Source organism: Galeopterus variegatus, unplaced genomic scaffold (assembly GCF_000696425.1).
Source record: "Galeopterus variegatus unplaced genomic scaffold, G_variegatus-3.0.2 Scaffold668, whole genome shotgun sequence".
Classification (NCBI taxonomy): Eukaryota; Metazoa; Chordata; class Mammalia; order Dermoptera; family Cynocephalidae; genus Galeopterus; species Galeopterus variegatus.
The window spans coordinates 461,671-462,481 of NW_007726779.1; the positions used below are offsets into that span (position 1 = coordinate 461,671).

Sequence of the window (811 nt, forward strand, 5' to 3'; positions counted from 1 at the left end):
GAAGAACTTCTCCACTCTGCTCAGCTTTGGACTGGTACCAGGAGATGTCAGGCAGAGAGGAGTTCTCACGAGTTCTCTACAGACACGTTTGGCCACTAACAGGGAAAATCCTGTGTTATCCTTTGAGGTCCCTTTTAACTCCAATCACGAAAAGTGAATCTGCTCCAGATATGCTTTTATCTATGACACTCAGAGGGCAGCGGTTGCTTTCAGAGTATTCTCTGTAATGAGATACTTCCATCCTAAGCTCTGTTTGGGTTTTCTCTGTTTCCTCTTCTCTAGCCCAGACCATCATTGCTGGGGAAGGGATGGGAATCAGCCATGAGCTAATTAATCTGGAGATCAGCTCCCCACACGTACCAGATCTGACTCTAATAGATCTTCCTGGGATAGCCAGAGTGGCTATGGGCAACCAGCCTGCTGACATTGGATATCAGGTGAAACTTCAGACCCTGTGCTGACCTTGGCTGTGGGGGTGAAGGGGGGGCTGCATTAGGGCTGCAGTGAGTTCAGGGCTGAGTTTTGAAGAGTTGGTGTTTGGGGAGGCATGAGTGAGGAATTTGGAGAGCACATTGGTCACAATCTCCTCTGTCAAGTTGGATAGAAACTTCTCTGGAGAAAGTGAGTCAAACAGGCAAAATTGGAAACCCATTTTATATTTGTTTTGGGTTTTATGCAATGACTCAATTTTGGTTATGGTTACGTTTTATGGCATATCTAAACTGTCATTCATTAGGAAGGGATTTTATGAGGGAGGAGACAGGATTAGAGATAGGTATAATGATATTTGAGTATCAGTGAATCTTACCCT

The 811-nt window shown here is 45.0% G+C and overlaps 1 protein-coding gene across 1 annotated transcript in view; it reads left to right on the forward strand.

Moving 5' to 3' along the window:
* MX1 (MX dynamin-like GTPase 1) overlaps window positions 1–811 on the forward strand; it is a 30,136-nt gene that overhangs the window by 8,412 nt on the left and 20,913 nt on the right. The window contains exon 4 of the mRNA XM_008571220.1: window positions 283–443. Coding sequence (XP_008569442.1) covers window positions 283–443 — 161 coding nt within the window. The remainder of the gene's footprint in view (window positions 1–282; window positions 444–811) is intronic.